This window comes from Vulpes lagopus, chromosome 1, assembly GCF_018345385.1.
Source record: "Vulpes lagopus strain Blue_001 chromosome 1, ASM1834538v1, whole genome shotgun sequence".
NCBI lineage: Eukaryota > Metazoa > Chordata > Mammalia > Carnivora > Canidae > Vulpes > Vulpes lagopus.
In genome coordinates, this window is record NC_054824.1 from 130311611 (window position 1) to 130336056 (window position 24446).

Sequence of the window (24446 nt, forward strand, 5' to 3'; positions counted from 1 at the left end):
CTTCAATGGGTAGAAGGAAGCTCTAGGAAGCAAATTTGATCTCAGTTTAAGGACTGTCAAAATGTTATAGCTCTCTGAAAGTGGGAAGCATGTGTTAGTAAATAGTAGAGTGTTAGTACTACTAGAGATGAGATTTTCCTACCACTTTAGATATTCAAGCAAATGGTGACTATAGTAGTATTCTGGCAATACATAAACTTATTAAATGAACTATGCTTTCATATGCCTTGCCTTATTAAATTCTCAAAACAAATCTATGAATTTAATATTTGTATCCTCTATCTTATAGATATCTATCCATCAATAGATGAATGACCAGCTTTTGGGGATACTGTAGAGTGATCATACATAGTTCACAACATGAATGAGACATTTAATTTTCATAACAACTGTATATATGACTGATACCATTCTAGAGTGTAGACTAGGGTGGGATATATAGCAAGATAACAACCAATAGAGTACATTCAATCTCAGAATTCTCACTCCAGTTTCTAGAATTATGATCTTTTCTCAAATAGACTTAGTCTGACTTCAAAACTCCTGTATCTGAGATACTCCCATTAGTGCCTCTTTCTAGTTTTACTGATGCCAAGGCAATGACAGAACATGAGTTAAAATCTTCTTTTCTAGGCTGAATTTATTGATGCATAGTATACGCCAGGCTAAGTACTTAAATATAATAAATCTCATTCTCATGAGAACACTATAGGACTAGAACTGTTATTGTTATTGTTATTGTGCCCATGAAGAAACTGAGGCACAGAGAATGGAGCAGCTTTCTGAAGGGCACACAACTAGAAAGGGCAGGGCTGAGAATCAAAACCAGACGTATTTAACTCCAGAATATACCATTTCAATCACTGCTACATGGTATTTTGTATAGTGCTCTGACTTGTTTCAAGCAAGATAAATTCTAGACTTATAATAATAAATAGAGTCTCACTGAGGACATGTATACATGAATAAATACTGTTGGCCAAGAATGATTAACAAACTCAAAATAAGTATTTTCATATATATGTCATCTGAGGCAAATGCTACATTCAAAAAAATTAAAGGCTTCATCTTTTGCATTGTTTAGAATTATTAGCACATATCACACTGACAATAAACACAGAAAATTTTTAAATAATGCCACTATGAAACACTTTTACATATTTTGGTCCTGGAATGGAAACAATTTTTTCTATTTTTCTTCAAAGCTCATTGGCTCCCAGGAAAAACAAAAGTAGACTAACACTTTGATCTTCTCATTCCCAACTTAATGAAAGATATGAAGCACCAGATCATTTGTTGTAAAAATAACTTAAAAGTCAGAATACAGTATACTTGTATGTGTAGCATTGAATGTCATGTATTATAATTTAGTACTTTATTATGGATAGTTAGGAGGGCTAGAGAGAAAAAAAAAAGACAGAGAAAGGCATTCCAGATCAGAGAAGGGGCAACACACAATGCAGATAAGCCAAGGGAAAACTGAATGAAACAAATAAACAAAAAATGCACACATCCACACCACCTGGGGTACATTCCTTAGAAAAGAGACAGAGAAAAATGATACTTAATGGATATACAGCAAATGGTTCATTAATGAGGAAGCAAGCCCAGGACATACATTTTCATTATTTTATATCCCCATTTTTATGGCTTTCTAGTCTTTCAGAGTCCTTGCTTTCACCACGCCCAGAACAATACTGACACTTAGCAGCAAACCAGAGGCGATTTAAGAAAGGTTCATGTTCATTCAAAATGAACACAATCCTGTCACTATCATAAACAATCAGGTACAATTACAAGACTATAGTCAATGATCAGTTAGAACCACTTACTTAAATAAGCAATCAGCCTGTGAATTGGATACTATGCAGAATTCCGACTCATTAACTTTACAATTGGCCATTTTTCACCACAGAAAATTTGATGGATGTCCACTGATCTCATGAACATGCATTTTCAAGTTCAAATTCGTCTCATAAAGACACAAAAAAACATATCTTGGTGCGCTTCAAAATTCCATTCAAAAGTTTCATGCTCTTCTACGTAAGTCAGGCTAATGAACTGTATTTGTTTTCTATCATGGGTGCACACCAGCCCCCAAGGCTCCTCAGTACCTGCTGTCTATCCAGACGCATCCTCTTGGCTGCATTTCTGCTCTCACTCTCACAGGCTGAAGCCAAGATACTCTCTGCAACTGCTGAAGTAAGGTGGGAAGGAATAGGTCGAGACTAAAAAAAAAAGAGAGAGAGAGAGAGAGAAACATGAAAAATTATTAACAGACCAATGCTATTCTCAGAGGAGCTCACAGGATGTGCAGGAAAATCCATGTATTTCAACTGAACTTATTTCAATAAAAACAGGAGATGGAAATTGCAAAGATGAAAAATGAAAGCTAGTTAGAGGTTAAAGCTACAGCTGTTACACAGATCCATCACTCATTCCCATAGCTCCATTGTCACAAATAGTTAGTCTGGGCCATTAAGCTGGAGTTTGAATAGGCGGTGACAAAATGCTGACTGGGTTTTGCAAATAATAGAAGTTGCTTTAATTCTTTCGTAACACATGACGATGCACAACAAAACAAAATCAAGTGACAAGGCTGAAACATAGCTGGAAAAACTGACAGACACTCAGACCATGTCAAACATTTTTAATATGAAATATGAATATTTACAGTTGAAGTTGTGACATTATTGGTATGATTAAAATCTTCTAAAATTATTTTAGCTTAAAAAAAAGAACCAACTAGCTTGGGAATGACAAAAAAAAATATTTTAGCTTACATACAAACTGAAAACTCAGTCCTGAAATAATTTTGATATAATACAAGTTTGATGTTTTGATACGAGCGTTATGTGTACCTACATGTTTTATTGATGAAATAGGAGCTAATATATATTAATTTAATAGATACATGTTAGAAATCTATCTTCTATGTAGCCCATACAGAAGCTAATTACCCCCCCACTAAGCTTGTAATTAATTTCAAATTGTTTGCAACTCTCCATATCATTTGTGATAATCAGAAAAGTTTTCCATTTTCTTTTCCCATAATTACATCCAAAATCATCAAACTGAAAGATGAAGTGCTTAATGATATTGAACAGTTTTTTAATGAAGATAAGCAAATGATAGATAAGAAATAACATGATAATTAAACCAGATAATATAGCAAAATATGAAATTACAAAATAAAAATGTCCTTTGGGAAGCTAGCCTATGTAGTGATATGGCACTTTCGAGTTTTCAAAGCCTCGATCTCAAATATGTATGGATGCCATTTACTAGAAGCTTCTGACCTAATAAAGGCCTTCTCATTTTTCTAAGTGAATAGGAGCATGCCTTTATGATACTTCATTCATTTTGCTAACTCTAGCATATAAAATGTGTTTCAACAAATTGAACCAGAGGGCTTATATCTCAATATTGAAGAACAGCTAAATTCAGACCATCAGTACTTGCACAGATACTCCTCAATAGAATTTGTACAGTGTAAAAAGAGACCAGGCTCTGACCTTGCTTGAACTAGGAAGCAATTTCTATAGCTGTCTCAGACAACTTCATGTTTCTACCTCTTTAGACATAAGGTAGGAACAGTAAAGGGTACAGTCTCCACTGCTAACCCTGTGGGGTACCCAAAATGATGCCTAGACAACCTTGACAATAAAGCATTAGGATACTAGAAATGTTACTTTTGCAGAGGAAAGAAAAGAGAGAGGCCGCTGAGGCGGCAAGTAAGTGTAGCAGCAGGATTTTGAGAAGGAAATTAGAAAGCTAGGAGTGTGTGCTGGGAACAGAGAGGTGGATCAAATCAGATAAATAATAAATTGAAAAAATAAATTGTCATAAAGATGTAAATATAATTTTAAAATCCATATGGCTTCTTCATTTCATTCTGTACTTCCCTGAGTATGGATAAGATAATCTAGCTCAGAACCAAAATTATATTAAGCCACAAAATCAGTGTCTCATGAAAGAGCAAAGCTTTGGTCACAGCTCGGCTCAAAATTATAATATAAACCACACGGAAATTAGGTACACAGTGTTGTTTTTCTCAATTGAATTATGTTTGGGAGGCAAAGACATTATAGAAAAAAATGAGAAGAAGAACATTCTATTATGAAAAAAGAAAAATTATTTGATTGTAGCTAACATTATTCAAATAGAAGTGACAGTTCACATCATTATAAACTACATTATTAGACCTTTCATCTGGTTCTAGGGGCTGAATTAAAACAATCTAAATAAGACATCAGTAGTCTCTCTTTTCTTGATCCAATTATTGATAGTCACATGAAATTCAGAGAGATGTATTTCTGCTCTTCATTATCTTTATTTTCTCTGTCAGGTATCTTCATTCAGAATTAGGAATACATAAAGCTATGGAACATTATTAAGCTGATTCAATTGAAGTAATAACCATATACCTTCCTAAACACATAAAAGTTTCTTGAATAGAAGAACAAAAGGTGAAATATTTCTGTAATTAAAATTAGCATTTTCTTTCATTTAAAACATTTTAAAAAAAACAAGATGGGAAATAACTTTTACTAAAACAGTAAAAGTTGTTAAGCGTGATAATTTATATAATTTCCTTTTCAAAGAAAATGATGGGGATCGTTTGGTCTTTTCCAGCTATAGGAAATTGGTCTTCTTAGAAACTAGAATAATGTCCTGGCTGAGTGGGGCTAGATCATTTTTAAGGTCACTGGCTAGCCTAATATTTCAAGATTTTGAAAAGAAAATCAACCTCAAGATAAAGCAGTCACGTATCCTTTCCTATAAAGTGGCAAAAAAAATTAATAATAATAATAAGTGGAAGCAAAGGTATGTGATAGATATTGCCAGTAGTTAAATAGTATAATTTTGAAGATAGAGTTGTTTTGAATTTATGGTAAAGCTATAACTTGGGAACTGTAAATAGCCTTAGAAATCATTCAATACAAATTTCTTCTGAAAAGTTTGAAGAAACTGAAACTCAGGTTAAATGATCTGCCAAAGGACAGATTGACTAGATGTAGAACCCAGGGTTCATGTCTCCCAATTCTCAATCCTTTCACTCTCGAAATTCTGTTGTATACTTAGTACTTTTACATAACTTATCATTAATATAAAATGTTATAGAAAAAAATCCTTATACACACACCCCATTGCACTCAACTGAACAATAAGCAGACCAAAGTTAACCCTTTACATGTATGTATTACAATCAATACATGCTCATTGAAAAGAAAGCAGAATGAATAAAATTTATATTACGGATTAGGAAATATACATGTGTTTTCCAAAGTATTTACTATATCTTAAGTACATAATAAAAAATGTACCTCTAAGTAGAAAACCAGTACCACCCTAATTTAATTTGATGATAAATGTTAGTATCTAACTCATACTGACTAGCTGGGATGGGCAAGCATTAATACAAGAAGCTTAGATTCATTATCTAATTTAGTTTTCCAAACAACCCTTGAGAAAAGTATTTATAATATTCATATTTAGAGGAAAAATAAAGTGAAATTCTGAAAAATTATATAACTTGACCAAGATCACACAGCTATGATGTGGAAACACTTTGATTAATATCTAAGTCCAATGATAAAGTGGGAATAATAATTCCTAGTAAAAAAATATTCTCATTTCACAATGAAGGTCTCAGTAAGTTTAAACAAAGCTAGAAATCTTAAATACTACACACTCCTACAGAGGAATCCATTTACAGCTAACTCTATTTTTCACTTAAGTAAGGAATATATTAGGATCTCACTAAAGTTCTCTTAAAGGGATTGAGATTCTCCTAATATATTTTCCTATTAATTCTTTAAAGCCTTTCTTCATTAATAGCACAAAAATAAATGTAACATATCTCAGTTCTGTCACATGTTCTAAATGGAGGCAATATAAAATCACAAGAATGTCATGTTGGAGAAACCAGGAGTGCCAAGAAATTACTGTCTATGAAACATAAGAAAAGCTTAGTCTTGTGCCCAAAATGAGAATGAGGAGCCAGGCAGAGTTCGTGCTTTCCTGTGAGGCAATCTGTTAAAATCCCTTTGGTTCTAATATTGAGGAGCCAATAATGAATGCCAATGCTCCTCACTATACACAGGGCTCTGTTACGCTGTGCCCTGCTCTAAGATACGAAAGATGAAAGTCTTTTGTTTATTGTTCCTCCATAATTTGGCTTTTATCTATTTCACAGCTCAGAAGTACTTTAACCAAGCTAATGAGAAGGAAATTAATCAATTTTGCTCCTCATCAATGTTATCATAGAGGAATTTAAAGCTATTGTTTAGTGTCAGTTTTGAGAATCATCTTCGCCAGAACTCTCTTTTCCTTCACCATATTTGGTAGCACAGAGCTGATTCTAATTCTAATATTGCCACGCTACGGGCTTACTGGCAGTTAATTAGCAGAGTGTGTTAAGAGCTATCATTATGAATTCCACCAGGAACAAGTATGAAAAGTCCCTCTTACATCAGTAAAAGTGGCCATAGAACACAAAAGCCTCCATGTAATAACTTAAGGATATTTTGACAAAAAAAAATCCCAAATGCATAGAACTCAATAACACCTACTTGATGAAAAACAAAACTTCTCCTTCCAGTTGAATATAGCTCAGTAAATATACTACTTGGTATATATATTGTAAGATTTTAAAATAATGATGCAAAGATGTATATAATCATACATTCCACATGATCTATACCTACAGTGAGATTTGTTACCTATTTCTTATCCTATTTCTTACCTTATTTCTTATCCTATTTGTTATTCTATATCTGTTACTTATTTCTGATCCTGGAGGTGAGATAATGCTAATCACCTTTACTAATTATCTCTTTGTAATTAACTGTCATCCTCAACTGGGAAGAGTTGATCTTTCCCTAGCACTGCTCTTATTATAATAATTATCTATGACCAAATCAGTGGTGGTTGTTTCATTAAACAGATGGCTCAACTGTCACAAGGAACTTTTGGAGATGAAAAAGTCACATTTTAATTGTGGTCTTAAGATGTGATTCCTATTGGCACAGCATAAACATACTTTTCCTTATATACACATGTAAAATTTACCACCACACCAACAAACTATTCCATTTTTGGGGTCTGAAACTAAAAACTAAACAATGTTACCATCCTCTGAACTTCTGCCATACTTTTACTAGCTCTGAGTTTTTTTACAATTTTTAAAAAGTAAAAATAAATCATTACTGTAAGACTCTATTCATGAGTTGAGGCACCTGAGTGGCTCAGTGGTTGAGCATCTGTCTTTAGCTCAGTTCGTGATCCCGGGGTCCTGGGATCGAGTCTCACATCAGGCTCCAGGTAGGGAGTCTGCTTCTCCCTCTGCTTGTGTCTTTGCCTCTCTCTGTGTGTCTCATGAATAAATAAATAAAATCTTTTTTAAAAGACTCTATTCATGGGTTAATAGTACTTATTAGTGACAAGGCTTACTAGAATCCAGGGTGAAAGCATTACTAAATCAAGTATTAAATGAGGCAATGAGGCAAGATTGGAAACAACCACACATCTACCCAAGATTCTACATAGAATGTGCTCTTTCAAAATAAGTAAAGCAAAGGATTCAGTAGTCAGTTTATTTATTTATTTTTTTTCAGTAGTCAGTTTAGACAGAACCCTACACTAAGATTATTTTTCCTAATTGTGTTACTTCACAAAACATATAATATAAAAATTCTGCAGCTTAGATCATATACATATTCTAGATATATCTACTCCTAAAGGGATAATTGTTATAGGTATGTAGAAAGCTGTGGCTCCTCTGTGATCTCTTCTATAAACCAAGTAGCTTCCTTTGTATAAATTAATGGAATAAAGTCATAGTTTAGCAATGAAGTGACTGACCTGAATATTATTATGAAATCAGCTACTTGAAATCAGCCTGACCACTTTCGTGATTTAATCGCTCTGAGCCTCACTCACCATGCCAGGTACGATTATTTCTATTTTTACAAATGGCAAAACTAATTTTCATTCAGTAAGTTATGAAAGGGAAAAATAATCTTTATATCATGAATAGTTAAAATTCCATGATGAGATAGTGATAAAATCACTGATAAAGTTTTTATTAGTTAAAGTCACTAATATTTTCACTTATGTAGCCGACAAATGTATTTAATGAGCACTGTAAGTCAGAATCTGTGCCAAGTTCAAATACATAAACAGTATCAATACTGTCTCTGCCATCATAGCTTACAAGCTAATACATGTGCAGCATGAGGTGTGTAATACACATGCAATAATGTTAATTACAGACTTGCAACCATTTATCAGCAATTCTGTAATGCTAATAGTTATAAATGGAAAGTTTTTCAGAAACTTTGGGGCAATTTGGCCGAAAGAACTGATGAGAATACTTACAATCTTTCTTTTTCCTACTTTCTGTGAATATTCATATTTTAATGGCAGGAATACTAATACATTTGTATATTAGATGTTTTCTCAGACCCTGTTGCAAGTGTTATATTCCTCAAATCTGAAAAGTTCTGAATTTTGGACCACATAGGATCCAAGGTTTCAGATAAGGCTTGTGGCTGTGGACTAAAAATTACAGTTCAATTGTTCTTCCCCCATCCTATATGGTTTTGGTAGAAATAATGATCAAAGAGCCTCACTGACCTGATCCTGGCCATGACTTAGTGTGGACCATCATGAGAGCTCACTTCAGTGGCCGATCCAAGGGATGGGCATATGAACCAAATAGGACCAAAGTCTTTTCATGGAAAAGGGGATGTAGAGTTGGAAGATTGTTCTTGAATTGTAAATTTTTTAAAAAGATTTTTATTTATTTATTCATGAGAGACAGGGAGAGAGAGAGGCAGAGACATAGGCAGAGGGAGAAGCAGGCTCCATGCAGGGAGCCTGATGTGGGACTCGATCCTGGACTCCAGGATCATGCCCTGGGCCGAAGGCAGGTGCTAAACTGCTGAGTCACCCAGGGGTCTTTTGGATTGTAAATTTTAGGGAGAGAAGTTTAGAGCTACTGATGGCATCATTTTATAACAGGTAGCAAGGACTTGTCTCAGATATAAGCTAATGCACAAGGGAAGCATAGTTAAGAAATAGGAGAGCCATGAAGCCCTAACATCTGACCCCATGGATCCAGCTATGTGTGAATCCCTGGACTTGCCTGTTTCTTGAGAAAATTCTCTTGACCTCTTTAAAAGGAGATTGAAAATGTGTTTTCAACAAAAATGCTAATTAATGTTCATCCAAGCTTTGATAATAATTATGAGTTAATGATATGCACTTTGACCGTAATTTTAGAGCATTATTGGCCTTTAATAATGATCTTTCACAAATACATGAGGGTTTAATGTCTTATTTTTAATACTCAGAAGCCCAGTTTGGCTAATCCTATCTGAAAATACCTTTGATCAAGATAAGAAAAACTAAATTATCAACTGAAATAATATATTATCATTTTTAACGAAGTGATTACCTACTTAAATCTCCACTAGGAAACATCTTTTAATTCTGAAAATAAGTGACTAGATGTGCTTATGATTATTGTTGATCATGGCCTCTCTGCCCCTAATAGTTCATTTGTGAAACCTGACACCATACACAAATTCTATTCAGTTAACATTACGAAATATTTCAAAAATAGTATTTCAAGAGTTAATAAGAGTTAAAGTTAAATGTAATGTAACTTTTTCTTCAGAGAGTTTTTTTTTTTACTATTATATTTCAGGTTAGCAGTCACTTTAAAAATTGAAATGCCAAGTGCAGAATTCTGTGAAACACAGAACACAATAAAAATTAGCTTATCTCCCAGGTAATTTCTACCACAAAGTAACACATTAGTAAATGTCCATTCACTCATCCATCTTTCATTCGACAATATCAATTCAGTTGAATTGAACACGAACTGAGCAGCTTTCATGAGCAATTAATTGCACTCTGTGTAAAACACTATAAGTGATACAGACATGAACAAGGTAAGCAGCATAGTACTCAAGGAACAGAACTTCTTATAAGGCAGCTAAGGCCAATATATAAATAACAGCAATATAAGACAGGATAAAACTACAAAAAATGTACCACAAAGTACAATTTGCACACAGAAGAGAGAGAGATTTAGGGCTGCTTTTAGTGAGAGGTGAGGACTAAGTAGATAAAGACATATTTGATTTAGTCCTCCAACTAGTTGAAGAGGTTGAGCAGTGAGGGTTTTCCAGTAAAGGGAGCCAGGGAACACGGTTTCAAATTATATTGTAATTTATCACGTTCCTCAGATATTAGGTACTATATTGGGTAGGAGTTTTTACATTTGTTATTTCAAGTGACATTGGTTTTCATGTGTGATGTAAAAGCTATTTGTTTCCATTCTTCCATGAGGAAACTGAAGCTCAGGAATACAAGTCCATGAGTAGCAACTGGCAAAGAAAGCAGGTCCAAGAACCAAGATCCAAGGTGTTTTTCTTCAAATTTTCTCACCAATGCTGCTAATTTTCCATTGTTGCCCAGGGCTCAGCCTCCCTCTGCATGGAGGACATTTCAGCTCTTCCATACAACCTGTGAGTGGTAACCTTGGAAATTGTCTGAGCTAGTTCTTTGTTTCATACTCTGGAAGCAGAGGTTAGCTGGGCATTGACTTGTGAATTAAAAGCAATTTCGCCAAAAAAAAAAAAAAAAAAAGAAAAGTCAAAATCAAGACTTTTTTCTTCCTTAGTCCCTTGTAGACAGTCTTCTGGCATCTATTTTGAGGACAAGAGGTGTGGTCGTTCTGTTTTTCCGTTTTAGATCATCTCTTGTTTGTTCATTGTGACATTTAAGAATTTCTTGGGTCTGCTGCAGTTGTACTAGGATGTACACAGGTATAGATTTATTTTTATTTATACTACTCTATGCTCATCTATTTTTCTGTTCTTAGGATTCAATGGTCTACTCAATTCTAAAAAACTCTCCTCATCTGTTTGAATATTGTTCTTATTCTAATTTCTCTTAGGAAATACCTTTTAGATCTATCTATATCATTCTGTTTTCAATCTTAAGTTCTTTTTTCTTATTTCCCTTTTTCTTTCCAGAAGTAATTTCTATAGTCTATATCCCAGATTATTGATTTTCTCTTTGGCTGAATCCTACCTCCTATTTAACCCATCTATGAAGGTTTTAATTTTAATGCTTATAATGCCTGTCATTTTATTTCTTGAAGTTATAACTGGATGTTTCCAATTCCCCTGTCATAAGAGAGTAACCCTTTCCAAATCCCAGCTATTTATATAGTTGGCAGTTCCTGTTCCTCTCCAGTTATGAAATCCCCATCACTTGAACTTAAGTGGGCATTCGGACTGTAACCCTGACCTGCTTTGGCCTACATTCAGTTTTTCTACCTTGCTAATCTGTTACCCTATCAAATTACGGGCTTATAACTCTGGTTATGGGTTTCCTATCAAGTTCATAGCCTGAAAATTTCCTTCTCTTTCTTTTGCTCTCAGCTAGGTATTTAAAAAGTTATTATATTCTACTCAGTATTTGTGTATTTGTAGAGGGAAGGCGGGTGCGGTGTATGAGGGGTACTCCACGAGGCTTAGGTCAACATTTTGCTAAAACTAAAAGATCCAGTGATAAGTAAGTCTTACAACTATGTTGGCTATATTCTTTACACTCTAATTACTCTTCAACCTTAATATATTTAGTAAATAATGAGAGGACAGTACTCATTATCCCTGAGTCAGGAACAATCAGTGGACCACAAGAGCATACGAGGAGAAAAGTACCAGAAATCCTGTGTGATAGTTTAAGTTGAGAAATGAAAGAATTGAACATATTAGAAAAAAAAAGGATAGAAAGAGGCCAGATCATATGCTAAATATTTCATATACATTATCACATATAATACCCCAACAGTCCTCTCCTTTAGAAAATTGGAGATTCAGAAACATCACACAAAGTTGTACAGGAATTGAACCTAGGCCTCTAAGTTTCAAAAGGCCATACTTGATTATCGTAAGAAACTCAGAACTTTTTCTGATGTGGCAAAAGTTTGACATCAAAGCCAGAATCAAGGAAGACTACTCCGGGAGCAAAGACAGATTTCTAATATAGCCAATGAAATTTAGACACAAGAGCATTTCAACTGGATGGGACTCACAGAGTTTCTGAATATTGTAAGTATCTGGATAGGGAGTGGAAAGCCATGTGAAAATTGGGAAATATTTAAATGTAAGTGTGTCTGAAAATTGTCTAAAGAGATGTCAGAGAGAAGGGTTTGAATCTTCAAGACTTCTGTTTTTAAAAATTTGGGGGGTAGAGTATCTTTTCTAATTAGAAATAAATATTCATCCTTCTACTTAAATCTTTGCTAATAATGGTGTATTACTTTTCTTTTAATGAAAGGCTCCAACTTTATAACTTTCAGGCACAAATCCTAGTTCTGTCCCTGCCTGGGAATAGAGGGTGGGGGGAGTATAAAATGAAAAATAGGCTAGTTAGGATCCTGTATGAGTATAGGTATGAAGTATGAAGGACTAGAAGTAAAGTGGTTAATGATAAAAGTCAAAATTATTTTTTTTAAGATTTTATTTATTTATTCATGAGAGACACAGAGAGAGAGAGGCACAGACACAGGCAGAGGGAGAAGCAGGCTCCATGCAGGGAGCCTGATGTGGGACTCGATCCCTGGTCTCAGGGATCACACCCTGGGCTGAAGGTGGCACTAAAACGCTGAGCCACCTGGGCTGCACAAAAGTCAAAATTATTAGACTGATTCAAGAATCATAGCAAAGAAAGAATAAACGGAATCCAGTGAATGGTAGGATGCAAGCCATAAATATAAGAAAGAATCCAGTCTCATTCCGGGTTTATGAGCACTGCTGTAAATGACATTAGTGGCACTATTACCAGAAAGAGCCCAGTCAAGAGGAATTTACTGGTGATTTGGTAGATGAGGTGAAAGACCAGTGGAGAGTATGAATGGTGGAGAATACAAAGAGTTCCGTGCGGATAGAATAACACATTTGTCCAGCATCTGGCTGACATTTGGAAATGAAATACAAAAGCTCTGCAGATGACTGGGACTCTATGGGAAGAGCTGCTTCCACACAACAGCCCTCAGTAGCTGTAGATTCAGAAATACACAGTACATGGCCAAGCCCAGGATTTTCATAAGTGGCTCAAAAGCAAGGAAAGGTAAATAATAAGGGAGAGCAACAAGAGCCTCAAGAAAATGGAGGTGATTTCACTGAGATGCAATGTTTAGATCTGGTGCAAAGATCACATGACTATGTGATTTTTAAAGAACCAATTCAATAGGGTAGTGAGAACCAGAGTCTGAATGTGAGGGATCATCAGGAGAGTTGATGGTAGTAATATGCATGATCTGTGAGTATAAAATAATCTTTCAGGAAACTTGGCAAAGAAGGATGGTCTCAGATTGTAGAAGAGACATGAGATGAAATACTTTCTTTGAGTTTGAGGACTTTTTTTAAGTCAGAAGAGAAGAAATTTTTCTCTCTCTATGGAAAAGGAAAATTGGAAATAGAAGCCTTGGGATGGTTGACGAAACAACATTGTGACAGAAGCTGAATGATGGGGAACATAGGCTTTGGGGTCATCCAGGGGCAAATACAATGAGGACATTTCCTCTGTAAAGACAGTGGCAGATACTTAAAAATTTTCAGATGATTATGAAAGTTTTTAATTTTGCTTATGCAGACTCTTTGAGTGATAACCAAGGCTAGATACATCCATGTTAACAATGGCCAAAGTAAAATAGAGATGTAGATCTTGAAACTGAGAAAGAAAAAAGAATTGCAAATTCAAAAGGTCAGATAGCAAAATTATTAAGGAGAGTATTAGAGGATGTAATTAAAAAGAAATACTATGAATAAAGACCTCAGGAGATGGCATGAAAGTATCCTGGGGGATGGAGATGACATTTATAAAAAAGAGACCAAAAGTTGGTACAAGTAGCAGGTGGGGAATTCAAACAAAATGTGTTCGCTAATTAGTATCAATTAAGTTAATTGGTCACAAAGACAGAAACCTACACAGTTATGGGAATAATAATGTGAAAAATGGCTGCACAGGTTATTACAGAGTTTTTAATCATGACCTTGTATGAACGAACGGATGGGTATATCTCTAATCAAAGTTTCAGTCTAAAGAAGCACTTGAATTCATTCTTTATATCTCCATTTGCTAAAGAATGAACAGCCAGTGTCACTGCAGCTTTTGCAATGCTCCTACCAGGGAAGTTTTAAATTGAAATCAAATTTCAATCTTTCTACTTTCATCTGCATTAAACAACTAAAGGCAAATGATGTAATTAGGGAAATTCCCTTTAAAAAATGTACTATTGCTTAAACATTACTTCTTTTCTGATGAAAGAGTCATAAGCTCAGGAGACTAGATATCAAAATAGCTGAGGAGGGTACTATAGGATGCGATTAAAAAGAAATAGTATAAAAAATAAAATAAAAAAAGAAATAGTATAATAAAGATTTTTCATTATGGTATTAAAACATGGTGTTTCTATAATTAGATTTAAATACTTTTTAAATTTATATCTCACATTTCCCCCTAAAATAGATATCAGAGCTATTAAAGAAATATATACCTTTTCATCAATTCAATGAAAGGATAACTAGGACTTCAGATAAACTTTGGCTCTCAACTTGCTGGCAGTGAGGCACACAAGTGAACGTATTTAGTTGCATGGTCCTGGGCAAGAGAAAATAAAAAGCATTCTATCTACATAGGAGAGACAGTTTTTTTTTTTCTTGTATTACATTTTGAAGGAAGTTTCTGAAATAAGGTAATTTATGGACATTTTAGTAGCCTAGTGGAAAAAACACTTAGTAAAATACTACGAGTATGTCATAGACCTATTTCTCCAAACATAGTGAATCACATGATATTTTAAAAATAAGTAAATAGGTAAGTTTTCAAGATGCTGAATTTATTGAACTCAAATATCTAGGGTATCTGATCTATCTTAGTATAGTGGCACAATTTGAGATACAGTAGGAATGATAGACCACAAGTGTCTTACAATAGCTCCCCTAAATATCCTTTCAGTTTTATAAAAAAATACATGTAAACATATGCAGCACGGTGAAACAGTCTCTAACAATATACGCTCAAACACAAAAGGAGATAACATCGTTATAACACAGACTACTCAGGTATGGGCCAATCCCATCTTGTTCATAAAGTTTGGCTTTTATGATCTTATCTGTTATACCTGCTCTTGAATTTAAGATCAGGGCATCTTGGACAAACATTTTTATTCTAGAATAATCAACAGATATTCTTCAGAAAACTAAAGTAATTTGAGAGTCAAAAGTGCACAACTGAATCAGTAGCAATTGGATATGTTTGTTAAAGGATTAATTTAATGGCTGTTTAGCCCATTCATTGGGTTCTAAAAATCTAATGAAAACAGTACTCTGGATCAAACTTATGAGATTTATATTTCATAAAAGGTGCCCTTTGATATTCAACACTGAGGATTTTATGATTTGAAAGGATTGGTAACAGTGACTTGGTGAAAAGGTGTAGAAAAGAATCATAATATAAAGTAATAAAGTGATAGTTATATAACGATAGTAATATAGTTATTGTACTTCATCCTTTATAGAGGCCATTCACAGTGATGGCATGAAATTTTGGCTGCTTAAGCAGTCAACATCTGTGGGGTCTTGTTAATTCTAGTGAAAAAAAATGTATAAATACCTACTCTAATATTTATGTGAATTCAGTGAAGTCAATTAAAAGTATTTATGTTGGCATGTAAATTCTTAAGAGATAATTATTATTAACCATGAATATATTTTGTATTAATGACAGTGGGAAATTAACCCAAAATGAATGCCAACATTCTTAACTAATATATGTTGTGATAAACCACTTCTATGGGATTATCTCTGAAGTTCTCAAAGTCAACACAAAACATATAATTCAATGTTTTGTGTTTTACTCTACTGAAGGAGTCTTCTGGCTTAGAAAGCCCAAATGACTGGAAGAGATGGAATATCCTACCAAACAATCCTACACTTAAAAATTTCATTTTACAATTATATTTTTAAAAATTCTTTTTTTTTTTTAATAAATTTTTTTTTATTTATTTATGATAGTCACACAGAGAGAGAGAGAGAGGCAGAGACACAGGCAGAGGGAGGAGCAGGCTCCATGCACCGGGAGCCTGACGTGGGATTCGATCCCGGGTCTCCAGGATCGCGCCCTGGGCCAAAGGCAGGCACCAAACCGCTGCGCCACCCAGGGATCCCTATTTTTAAAAATTCTTATGTTGTCTTGTTGACCTATAAAGTCTTACAGAATAATTTGTATGTAAAAACCTGCTGAAAATAAGACTTTTTTTTCATGTCTACCTACATAAAACATAACAGAAAACAAGATTTTATATTTAATGCTGTTCCGATTTTTAAAAAACTATGGATATTATTTTATATCAAATTTAAAAAGTGAGGGCAAAAATATTCACATACTATATTTAGTTGCAATTACTACTGCCCTAGTCATACATTTTTCCTATCTCTTCTAGATAAGTATTCAAAATGGCACCTAATCCTTCCCCATGTCCCATAACAATGAAGTGATATATTTAAAAAAAAGAAAAGATTCCAACGGTCAGCTGGATGGTAGATTTGCTATTTCCAGTAGTACTGAATAAATATATATAAAAAAACTAACCTGCAATATAAATTTTCATTCATGTTGCTCATTTAACATTTAATTATATTTGGCCTTGTATTTTTACTTAAGTACTTACTTTACTTCCCACAACTTGTCACCTCAATGAATCATAATGATCAGGGAACATGTTAATTTTTCCTAATTAACTGGTCAGAAATCTCTAATATTTCTGCTTATAACTTTATATAATGTATGTACATTATTGAATAAATGAATGAAAAAAAATAAATGAATGAATAAAAATAAAATAGCATTTCTTTATAGTATATTTCTTTAAGATTAGTTTGCAAAACTACATGACTTTGAATCTCAACTTTTGTCCTTCTCTATGCATAGCACAGGGTTTACAACAAATAGATGTCCATATTGAAGTAAATAAATACAATCAACAGGAAAACCTGTGAGTCCCAAATATGCCTTTAAAGGAATTAGGAATCTTACAAGACAATGTTTTTTTTCTCATAAAAAATAATTAATGGATAAGATAAATAAATAAAATAAGATAAATTTTACCAAAAAATCTCTAAATAATATTACAAGATTAGAAAAGAAATAGTAATGCCAGATGCTGGTAATAAAAACCTTGATAGATGATATCATCTTTATTGTTACTGAAAAAGGAAAGTATATATTGTACATTCTATTCTGAATGAGACATATTTAGGTTCAATTGCAATTTTATATCAGCTGTTAAATGGTTCTGAACTAAAAGTCAATGCCAGGACTCTAGACTTTTACACCTGTTTAGCTACGCTATCTGTCATCTTTTTCCTATTGAGTAGGCAATAATAATCTTTCAATAACTGAGTAATGGGATAAATAGCTTTAATTTCCTCAAGCAAACTCTCCTTCTCTTTTATTCTATGCCATCTCTCCTGCCATAATTCAGTTTGATAAGGCATAGCAATGCCATTTTTATTTTAAAATGACTTATGCACTACAAACTCTGGCTTCAATATAGTTATTCTGAGAAGTAAACAAATACTTAAATGGAGTATTCTGTGATTGTTTAATACAAATGGTTTGGGAAGCTTTCATCAGATGATAGATTAAATAATATTTAAAATATTTTCAGATTTAAAATTTATTGAGTGACTACCATGTGTCAGAAATGGCTTGCAGAACTTTACAAGTGACAACTTATATAATACTCATTACTTTATAAATTAGGAGTTACCACCTCTACTAGAGGCATCTGAGTGTAGGTAGCTGAAGCAATGTGCCAGTCACACAGCTCCAGGGTGGTGGAGCGAGAACTCCAAACCAGGCTCTCTGAGGACTGAACATTGAGCTTGGTCCCAACTAGGCAGATTGCCTCTCTTAAAGTCAGAGAGTGTATAAAGATTCTGTTTTATAGGATATACAAGGAGGGCACCTGGGTGGCTCCATCAGTTAAGCATTAGATTCTTTTTTTTTAAATTTTTATTTATTTATGATAGTCATACACAGAGAGAGAGAGAGAGAGAGAGAGAGAGGCAGAGACACAAGGAAGAGGGAGAAGCAGGCTCCATGCACCGGGAGCCCGACGTGGGACTCGATCCCGGGTCTCCAGGATCGCGCCCTGGGCCAAAAGCAGGCACTAAACTGCTGCACCACCCAGGGATCCCCAAGCATTAGATTCTTGATTTCAATTCAGGTCATGATCTCAGGGTCATAAGATTGAGCCCTGTGTCAGGCTCCATGCTGGGTGTGAAGCCTGCTTAAGATTCTCTCTCTCCCTCCCTCTCTGTCCATTCCCCTACCCCTGTCAATTCTCTAAATAAATAAATAAATACTGAAGGTATTTTTACAAGCCAGTGGGGAAGGACTGATAGTAGATAGTGGATTTACTGCTTTTGTCATTGCATTTGGATCTAAAAAGCTATTTCTCCAAATGACATCTCTGAAACCTCTCCTAGCTTCACCAGCACCACCCCTTCACAACTAACACATTACATACACTGATCACAAACACTAACAGTTCTTAGCTTTGATGGAGCCAAGAAAAGGGGGGAGATGGCTTCAGAAAATTTCTAATACATTGCTGCTCACATGCATTAAAAAACACAAATTTAAAAAGCACATTGTAAATGTATACACTATTTCTAGGAATAACAATTAGAGCCAGCTGAAATAGAACAAAGTTCAGAAACCATTGATAACTGATTTCTATCTGTAAACAATCTGATGTCAACAAAATCTCATCCATCTGTAAAGCCCAGATGAATATGAAAGCTCATGTTACCATCCACAAGCACACAAATACACCATGTACAACAAAACCTTATTTTTCACATGAGGATTTTCATTTCCCTGATCTTTACTTTCAAGGCATGCTACCTGTTAACCACTGGTATGAAAACAGTATTACTTAGGTGGATTCATCCATTTTCTTTGGTTCCAGAGAAAGCCATTCTCATGGGCCATCTAAAGCAACGACTTGTGCTTCAGTTGGAGACTTGGTTAACTTTAATCTGCTTTAGCAGTGACAGAAGACAAACAAAAATGAGATGCTGGTTCTCACTGGTTTTTACTCATATCACCGTCATTTTCCATGACATGGTACCACGTGTGCCTGTGAGCACTGGTCTCACCAGGTATTCCTTATTGAGTGACAAAGGGGGTAAATACTTCAGGAAGATGAAAAGGAGAAGGGGGGAAAAACAAACAGGCAAACAAAAACCCCTTGGACCTGACATTATGGAAAAAATAAAAAAAGACACTAAGATGAAAAAAAAAATAGTGTCATGGTTTACATGTGGGATTTTGATGGAATCTAGGGCTGTGTTTTAATTCAAAACTCACCATCTCAAAACCACTTCTTTTCATCCGCCTGCAGGACTTGAGGTAAGTACGTATACGTTTTCTGGCACGCTCTTGATACTCAGGGAATTGTCGCCTGCATGAGTCAATGATAGCCTGGATCTTTTCTTTGGGCTGCTTAGAGATTGGGACCATTCGGTCCAAGTTTTCATCTACAAACAGCCTGACAAACATCTGTTGGCAAGAGGGAGACAGAGGAGAAGGGTTTGGAGGACTGCTCTCTGCTGTTCCTAGCTTCCTGTCTTGATTACCGATAGGAAAATACTCTTTTCTGCTTTATGCACTGGAGAACTTTGCCATGGAAAGCCAGAGATTTTACGCAAACACCCTTTTAAAGGCTTTCGAAATGGTTGGATTAAAAAAAATAGAGAGAAAAAAGAGAGAGAGGCAGACAGACAGACACACAGACAGAAAAGTATAGACTATTGTGTAGGGAAAAAAAATCAGGAAATAACAGTACACTGTGACAATTAAGCACCCCATAAAATTCTCCATTAAGGATAAATGCGACTGCTCCACTGTGACACTGCACAGTGCAATCATCTCTGAAAACAATGGACTCTCTTGTCATGCATAATTAGATAAGCCGGGAAGGCGGGAGAAATAACTGGTGACAGGCATACTCTTCCGAGGAAGAAGCTGAGGCCCCTCATCCACTAGGTAAACATGCATACTCACACAACACAAATCCAGTTTTCAGCTCACATTTGGCTTTAAAATTCTAAACAAAACACAGCAATTCTGGTGTCTGGTTGGCAAAGAGTGTTTCATGTACTTTTTAAATCCTTCTGTAAATTAAACAGACATGTCTCTAGAATAGCCACATTTACCAACAAGCAACAACACGAAAGTGAAGCGGTAAAGGAAGCCACGCGGGGAGGGTGGCCGGACTCACATTAAAGGCCTTCAGCCGCTCGGCCTCAACGCCATCGGTCTCGTTCACTTTCTCGGAGTCGTCGTGCTCGTCGTGCTCATCTTCGTCCTCATCTCCCCTGTTCAGGGACAGGTCCTCGGCACCTCGGTCTACGCTCTCATTTTTGCCAGACTCGTAGCTTGAGTAGCTATGTGCCGGAGACTGGAAAGAGAGGGGCAGATTGCTGCTTTTAAATCCATTGCACAGCATACAAATGCAGCTTTGAATTTCATTGGTTTCTCAAAAATCTTGCTGAAAGAAGTGAATCCCAGAGTTGTAGCTATTTTCATTTGAATCAGAATGAAGGGAGATGAGAAGAAAAATCTATCTCCCCAGTCATGCTGGTCGCATTACCAGTATTCCATAGCTGCATGAACATTTCTAACACTACAGAAAGTTCTATCGAATTTAGCTTTTCTAGAGCAAAGAGTTCCCACTCAATATACTCTAGAAGGAAGAAAGGAAGGAAGGAAGGGAGGAAGGGAGGAAGGAAGGAAGGAAGGAAGGAAGGAAGGAAGGAAGGAAGGAAGGGAGGGAAGGAGGGAAGACCTTTAATTAACCTTTAATCACCTTTGCAAAAGAATCATTGAATCACACATATCCTTAGAAATGACCTCAGGGCTTAGTCAGTCTAACCATATTAGTAATGTTTTTAACAGATAAGGAACCTAAGGGGTGGATATATTTAATAGATGTGCCCAACAAGGACTACACAAAATATTGATACTAAGGGGTGCTAATTATAAGACAACGTCTTGAAAATCAGTTTTTAAATTGTGAGTCTTATGATGGCCCTGAATTTTGGCAGAAAAAAAGAACTAGGTTTCCTCAGAGTCATGTTAAGCTTAATGCTTCCTAAAGCTTAACGGAAGACAAATGCCGATCAGCGCAGTTCTCACAAGCTTCAACAATAGGGTTCAAGACCAACCATGGGTCCTGCTGTGGTATCTCCTACTTTTTTGTCCTGTGGCATCTTTTCCTTTCAGGAACAGCTTCTGTTCCACCAGGTGAGAGTGCCAATCCCAGGGCAGCAACCTTCTCTAACCCAGGTGTGCCCCAACTTTACCTCTGGGTAACTGAAATTAAGTTGAATACAGCAAGGCTAAGCAGAATACGGTGCTAATAATGTCATCTGAGATTCTAGATTCAACTGTGCCTGAAATTAACCCATCAGCTGTGTGATACTGTACCCCTCCCACACCCGTCCCCCCTTAGTCTTTCTTTGCTTAAATCTGAGTTTTAGTCCTTTGCAGTTGAGTCTAGAGTGGCACAGAAATTAATCATGATTAAGGCCAGAGTAACAACCCAAATTTCACCCATGAGAACTTAGATACATAGGTGGCCTCAAGAAATGAGATTAAGATCTCTGTAAACAGCATTAGCATTCTCAAATCAACAAAGTAAAATGCTTTTGAAAGAACCTCACAATGGAAAATTTTAAATCGGCAGTGTTCGAAAATGTGCCTGGGAGCAATGATAACATATGTGTAGCATGTTGTGAGGATTATGCTAATATATTGTTACTACATAATTGGAGGAAGAATAATAAAAGTAGAATAGATCACAGACATAAAAATAAAGTTAAAAATTTAAAAACAATATATTTTATATTTGGAAGACAGTATGGGTGTTTCTTACAAATTAGACATAAACATGTCTAATATTATAATATTTCAAATTATCAACACGGTAGATCTACCTAATAAAGGGAAATATTCCATAGTTTTGAAAAATATACTGTATATATTTTTTAATGCCAATGTGCAACAATACACTCATCTGAATGCAAATATGCTGGGCTTATATATTCTTTCAACATTTCATGTGAAACCCCACTGTCCAGCTGTCTACTATCAACACAGTCATTTGGAATGAAGTCAGATTTATACCTCTAGTTCCTCCAGGTAAAGAAGACTCAGTCTTATCTGAGGATATTCATAACTAAATCTAAAGCATAATCAATTTTTCCCCCTATAATATAAACTGAAACTGTATAACTCTGAATCTAGTTTCTCAGCTGGAATGTGATTTCCTGCCTCTCTCACTGTTGAAGATACAACTAGCTTTCAAGGCCAATCCAAGTAAATTTAATTTTCACGAAGATTCCCTCTTCTACCTCAGTCTACTTCAATGTTTCTCTAAACTGTGAACTCTTAAAATACATGGCATTTGACACGGAATTAAACACTATAATTGCTCTCTACTTCTCATGTTAATTTGCATTTTCTTTCAAGTTAGGCTGAGATAGGTATCAACATATGACCTCTACTTCTCCTCTCACAGCAACAAAGAAATGTTCTCTATAGAAATAGCATTTAAGACTGTTAGCAGTGTCCCATTTTCTACAAAACGGTCTGGCCTTTAAAAATGGGGGAATGAAGCCAATCCATAGATTGGGAGAAAATATTTACAGAAGGCAAATCTGATAAAGGATTGTTAGCCAAGATACACAACGAACACTAAAAACTAAATGATAAGAAAGCAAACAACCTGATTAAAATATGGGCCCCAAACCTTAAGAGAAACCTCACCAAAGGAGAAAGACAGATGGCAAGTAAACATATAAAAAGAAGCTCCACATCATATGTCATCAGGGAAATGCAACAATGAGATACCATATACCTATTAGAATAGCCAAAATCTAAATCTGGAACCTCAATATCAACATCAAATGCTGGTGAAGATGTGGAGCAACAGGAAATCATTCACTGCTGATGGGAATGCAAAATGGTACAACCATTTTGGAAGACAGTTTAGCTTTTTCTTACAAATTAAACATCCTCTTATCATATGAACCAACAGTCATGCTCCTTGGTATTTAACCAAAGAGTTAAAAACCTATGTCTAAAAAAACTGTCCAGGGATGTTTATAGCAGCTTTATTCAGAATTGCTAAAACAAAAATAATTAAGATGTGCTTTGGTAGGTGAAGGGATGCATAAACTGTGGTACAACCATATAATGGAATATGATTCAATACTAAAAAGATATGAGCTAATTGAGACATGAAAGAACACCAAATACCTGTTACTAAGTGAAAGAAGCCAATCTGAAAAGGTTACATATTGTATGATTTGAGCTATAAGACATAATGGAAAAAGCAGAACTATGAACAGTTGAAAGATCATTCGTTGCCAAGGGTTTGGGGAGTGGCGTGGGGGATGAAATGGCAAAGCACAGAGGTTTTCTAGGGCCCTGGGAATATTCTATATGACACTATAATGGTGGATACATGTCACTATATATTTCTATTAACCCATAGAACAGAAAATACCATGACTCCTAATATAAACCATGGACTTTGGGTATTTATAATTTATCAATGTAAGTTCATCAATTATAACAAAAGTACCACTCTGCTAAGTGGACATTGATAATGAGGGAGGTTATACATGCATACAGGCAGGAGGTATGTGGAAATCTCTGCATCTTCCTCTCAATCTTGCTGTGACCTTAAAACTACTTTAAAAAATAAAGTCCTTTTTTAAAAAATGGGGAATATGAGTATTGGGATGATAAAACAGAAACAAGCCATAAAAATTACTATAGCCTTTTAGTGACCCACATAAAATATTGTAGTCTTTACACCATAACCCTACCTTATTTTATTAAGAACTTTGGATGACCATACCCTAAGAAGCCTTTATTACAGGAGCAATCATTTTCATATTCCAAGTGTAATTTTAAAAATTCCAAATCAGGGACACCTGGGTGGCTCAATGGTTGAGCATCTGCCTGCAGCTCAGGGTGTGATACAAGAATCAAGTCCTGCATCGGGCTCCCAGTGGGGAGCCTGCTTCTCCCTCTGCCTATGTCTCTGTCTCTCAAAATAAATAAATAAATCTTTTAAAAAATTCCAAATCAAATCTTTTTTTTTTTTTAAGATTTTATTTATTTATTTGACAGAAAGTGAGAACACAAGTAGAGGGATCATCAGAGAGAGAGGGAGAAGCAGGCTCCCCACCAAACAGGAAGCCCAATGTGGGGCTCTATCCCAGGACCCCAAGATCATGACTTGAGCCAAAGGCAGACACTTAACCAACTGAGCC

The 24446-nt window shown here is 35.3% G+C and overlaps 1 protein-coding gene across 2 annotated transcripts in view; it reads right to left on the bottom strand.

The window, feature by feature from the left end:
- The window catches only part of NOL4 (nucleolar protein 4), a 393871-nt gene that overhangs the window by 87010 nt on the left and 282415 nt on the right, over positions 1–24446 (bottom strand). The window contains exons 7-9 of one of the 2 annotated variants that reach the window (XM_041761170.1): positions 20381–20560; positions 19468–19659; positions 2115–2228 (exon numbers count right to left, since the gene is read on the bottom strand). In XM_041761170.1, coding sequence (XP_041617104.1) covers positions 2115–2228; positions 19468–19659; positions 20381–20560 — 486 coding nt within the window. The remainder of the gene's footprint in view (positions 1–2114; positions 2229–19467; positions 19660–20380; positions 20561–24446) is intronic. The other variant, XM_041761256.1, reaches the window with a different exon arrangement.